The 5156-nt window shown below is 41.9% G+C and overlaps 1 protein-coding gene across 2 annotated transcripts in view; it reads right to left on the bottom strand.

Moving 5' to 3' along the window:
• Positions 1-962, bottom strand: part of WDR35 (WD repeat domain 35) — a 46422-nt gene extending 45460 nt beyond the window's left edge. For both annotated transcript variants that reach the window (XM_026845194.1, XM_026845195.1), the window contains exons 1-2: positions 845-962; positions 107-224 (exon numbers count right to left, since the gene is read on the bottom strand). In XM_026845194.1, coding sequence (XP_026700995.1) covers positions 107-224; positions 845-868 — 142 coding nt within the window. In that variant the 5' untranslated portion in view covers positions 869-962. The remainder of the gene's footprint in view (positions 1-106; positions 225-844) is intronic.
• Between the last annotated feature and the right edge of the window lie 4194 nt (positions 963-5156).

Genomic DNA, 5156 nt, shown 5'->3' with positions numbered 1-5156 from the left:
TCTATATACAGATCTAAAACATACAATATTGCCAGGTAACTTGTGGAAGGAGTTAGGTTCTCTGAAGTGTGGTGGATTTTGTTCTTAGAAAAAAACCCTCATTTACCTGTCTGTGTTTCTAATTTTAAAACTTTCAGTAATCCATCCTCTCCACCACAGGCTATGAAACCTTGGTCCTTATTCCAGGAAATACATCTTAATCGAACATTACCAGGAATTGCAATCTGAAAAAGAAGTATTTTGTATATCTACATAGTTGTAAGAATCGTGGGGTTTTTTTAAGTCTATTTGAACACCTTAAAGACACCTATATGGTAGCACACAAGATAAACATGTCTTATCAACACATCAGTACATGCAAAACGAGACAGAAGACAAGTAGAATTACAAGCACTAGTGAAACTGCGCAACACAACACTTGAGAAAAGGGAAATCTAACACGTGCAGTAACAGGGCAGAGAAGGTGCCATAAGCAACAACACAGGTGAGAGGGATCGCACAGGGCTCTGCGACGAGCCGGTCTCCAGCTGAAGTGCTACGCCCCAGTTCTCCTGGGGAGCAGTTGCTTCGGAGACAGCTATAGAAAGAAGCCCCAAACCCAGGCCGAGAGGGAGCAGGCAGGACAGAGCAGGGCAGCGCTCTGGGCAGGGATGAAGCCTACTGCCGCACCACCAGCGGACAGCAAGGCCGCAGGCAGCGGGAGGGAGCCCCGAAGATCCCTTCAGCGCCCCGAGGCCTCCGAGCCCCGGTGGTCCCGGGGTTGGGGGGAAAGCGGCGAACTCCGGCTGCGCCGCGGGCTGCCAGCCCCGCGCCGCCCCGACCTTCCTCCGTGCCCCAGGAGCACCTTCTTGCACAGGTAGATGAACATCCTGGAGGAGCGAGCGGCGGGCAAGGTGATGCGTGGAAACAAGCTCTACATCAAGCTCTACACCGCGGGCCCGGCGCGGCCTCCCGGATAGCCGCGTCTCCCTGGCAACCGCCGCCGGAAGCGCGCCGCGGGCGCGCGCTCCTCCACTTCCGGGAGTGGGAGGAGAGAGACGCCATTAACGTGCCGCCGCCACCCGCCCGTGCCCCCACAGGCGGCCTGCGCGGAGCTGCCCCGAGCGTTACTGTTCTCCGAGGGAACTGGTGGCTGTGGCTGAGGGGACAGGCGCTGGACGCCGTTCCTGCTGCTCCCTCAGAAGACGCTGCCAGCACTCACCGCCGGGTCTGGTCAGCCAGTCCCATAGGCAGATGATAATGCCTTGAGGAAGGGTAAAACAAGCCCCATGGCTGCTGTTGCAAAGCTCTTGACCCTGAGCAGTGCGGTGAGCTGGGGGAAGGATCAAACCTGGCTTTGGACCCGCAAGAGGGGTGCAGGGGCCTTCAGGAGCAGCATGGCTCTGGCAGCACTGACTCCAAGCTGGGTTGGACACAGCTGCAAAACAAATAATTTCCACACCAAAGCTGTTTTGTAGCGGATGTGCAGAAGTCTGTACTGTGTCTCCTGCATCCTGCTATAAAAACTTGCCTTCTTGACACAGGAGAAACAGAGGTGGCATGACTCCCAGGGCATCATCCCCCTTGCTTTCACGGGGGCTAAGCGCTCCATAGTGTAAGTTATCCACAACACAGACACTGAAATACAAGCAATTTGTTCAGTGCCAAAGGAGGAGCATGACAAAGCTGAGCTCTCAAACCTGTGTCTCAAGTTTAGTGCTGCTCCCCTCTTCTCAGGGAGCCTGTCTGGAAATGTAGAGAAATAGAACCAGCCATGGGTTATCGTCACATCATTTTATTGAAGTTACATGAACATGCAACAGTGAGGAGCACTGGGCATCCAGCTTTTTGACTGATTCCAACTTAGAAGCACATACATAAGAGAACTCTAAAGCAAAGCTGGCTGAAGCCCTGTAAGCATTTTAGAGCTGAGTAAAAGATAGCTAAAGGTAATTTAGAAGATGCCTGTGGCCAGGCAGTTGGACTAGATGACCATTGTAGGTCCTTTCCATTCTATTCAAAATAAAAGATCGAATTTATTTCTTTTCCTAACAGGTCTCTGCATTAAAGTTCTACTGCCCCAATAATTAAAACAGTATAATTACTCATTCCATAGCAACAAATACATCTATGCTTAAAATAAAAATGTTCAGTCAATAGGACGTGCTGGTATGTCCTATTTTAAAGAAATTGCTTATATCACTTTGGAATTTTACCTGGTGCTGACAAACACAAAGTGAGACAATATAATTGCTCAGAAGAATTGAATGTAAATACTATCATTTGTAATGTAAAATGGAGTTATGAATACTAATGCCTGAAACAAAGCCTGCCCAGCAAGACACATCTGGCCTCAGGGACAATTTTCCACTATTGTTTATAATGATACATCTCATCTGACAACTGGCCTTAGTGTAAATGGGACTGATGTCATCCACTCCCAATTGCCAAGAAGTTGAAAAGTCTTGCATTAGATTTACAGCTTGTTTATTCTTACCAATTACAGAGGCCAAGGCATACTTCTGGCCCTATAAATCCTTGTATAATACCCATGTCTAAGCAGAGGACATGAAAGTAAGCAAAGTAAAGTGCTGGACATAAAACTCCACGACTTGCAGAAAAAATATGCATATACAGCACTTTGAGGAAGAAAATGTAACATAGCTAAGTTGTCCCACACTAACTTTAACCAAACAACAGCAAATGAATATCAGTGGGCACACATCACAAAATAACAACCACAGACCAATCCAGCAGTTTTGGAGAGTTTACAGTCTCATTTTTAGCCCTTGCTGAAGTTGTGTTCTGTGTTTACCTGTGCTATTTAGTATTACAGTCTAACTTAACATTACTTTGTAGACATACCTGAAGTCCCACTCGCATGTGCTGTGAACATGATAACCCAACTTCTGCCCACCAGTTTTCCTTGCAATTGTTTGTATCTGTTAGGTGAAGGGCATGAAGCAAGCATAGATGTCATTACAGTATGTCCTTGACATACCAGCTAGTCATAAAATATTTTGTGTAATTATATTGCAAAGTTCTACAAAATATGTTGACTTTTTAAATTAAAAAAAAAAAAAATCATACTTTTGACTGCAACTTATTTCAATATAGTTTCTGAAGCATTTGGATGATTATAAACACCAGGTGTGCAAAACAACTGGATTCCTTTAACAATTAAATTTTTTAATTGTTAACTTGTGTATTTTATCCTATAAGCCAAACTGGCAGAAGTATTTTCAGTAGAGTCTGATATGACAACAGGAATAACTAATAACATAAGTAAACCTTGCAGGATAAAAACCTTAAATTGGAGGACATCTTTCATCCTTCTGAGTGTTAAACAACTTTATTAATACCTGAAATTACTATTAAACCTTTTATCTATATTAACAAGGACTTGTAGGTTTTCAAATCAAATGGTTCTTTTTCCAACTATGTAAATTAGGGATAGTATTCTGTTTAGTTCTGTGAATTTCTTCCCTTTATGCCCCCTTTATCTTTGAGGATTTGTTTCCTTGGTTTTGTTAAAATCTTTACTTCATAACACACATCCTTTAAGTTATATACAAGAAAACTTCCAGTGTCTGTGTGCATATCGTACTTTATTAAAATAAGTTACAAGACCCCAACTTACTTTCCCATTTAATGGACAGAAGACATAGGCACATTTTCTATTCTGCCTTGCCATTTCACAGTTTTATATAATGTGATATATGTATCCATTCTTTTTTTTTTTCTGTATTTACTTTTAAAAAAGGAATAAAAATGTAGTTCCTGCAGAAAAGCAGTGCCTGCTGTAGTACTTGTAGTACAAACTGAAGCACAGCAGGTATAGGTAGCTTTATGGTTATAAAATGACTGTACATGAAGATCCTCAGGGTCACTGTATTTTCAAGGCTGTCTTCCAGAAGTCTTCTCGACACTTGTCAACTATAAAATAACAACTGCTGTTTTGTAAGCTGTGCATCAAAATCAAGCTTGCTGAACACAATAAAAAGGATTGATTCTGAAAGATTATTTTAAAAATAAGCAGAATGATAGCTCAGACAACCTGCTGTCTGCCTTGATACACCTGCAGCTTCTCAGACACTTCATCTAGTGGTCAGTTGTTAAGGGCAATAAAATAGCTGTCTATAATGTTTAGTTTATTCATAAACTTTCTCACTGATGCATTTTCAACAAACAAATCTGTTTTCTAGACAGGTCAATACATGCTTGAACCAGAGATTCCAAACCATTTCGAAGATCCGGCAACTTCCCAAATGATCTCTACAACCCTAATTTCTCAGGAGTTGGACCAAGTGATTGTCTCTGGTGCTTTCCCCAAGTTGTCTTGGAGAGATGTTAGGGATACAAATTGCACAACAAAGAATAACTTTGGAAAAAAGCCTCAGTTCTCTGTAATATATTCCTAAATTGAAACCACCACATTTTCTTGCTTAACATTAGCTCTTTTAGGCAGAAGGATTGTTCTCTGAAGGACATGCTACTATTGAGATGACATTACAGGTTTAATTATCTTGGTGTTCAGTTTTATCTACTTAAGATTTCCTGGAATTATATATTGTAATCCAAGGAAAAACAGAGTCTTCTCTTCATGTTTCCCAGGCAGATAAACTGAACTTCAGGCACACTGCAAGAAGAGGGATTTGCAATTAGACCTTATAAAAATAACTTTGAATTTATTCAAGAACTGGGAACTTGGCAGAAGTTTTCATTTGGCTTTCAGAAACTTTGGTGGACCATAAAATTCATTCATCTGTATAAATAATGAGTTAACATATAAAACTTACTAGTCTCCTGCTTTGCTCTCTTTCTTTGATTAGTTCTAAATACCCCACTCTTCCTTGATTTTGAAGCCCCTGGGATCAGGATGACAACCATAGACATAGTGCTCTCCTAAATCAATTCTTCCTTGAACAAGAGCACCTTTACAGAAAAAAGCATCCAGTCTCAGAAATTTCCAGTGATGAAATCTTGGTAAATTGTCACAGTGATCAACCACTCTCTCTTCTAAAAAATGTGCCTTTTGATGAATCACAGCTTGCCTAGCTTTAATTTCCAGTTATTAGTTCGTGCTGTGCCATCTGAAGGCATTTATTCCAGCATTTAGGTTTGCTGTGGTACCACACAGTTCGCCACTTTTTTTTTACTTTTTTTTTTTTTTTTTT

This window comes from Athene cunicularia, assembly GCF_003259725.1.
Source record: "Athene cunicularia isolate RWA chromosome 3 unlocalized genomic scaffold, athCun1 chr3_part1, whole genome shotgun sequence".
Taxonomy (NCBI): domain Eukaryota; kingdom Metazoa; phylum Chordata; class Aves; order Strigiformes; family Strigidae; genus Athene; species Athene cunicularia.
The sequence above is the reverse complement of the archived record's forward strand: the minus strand, read 5'-3'. Positions and strand labels throughout refer to the sequence as shown.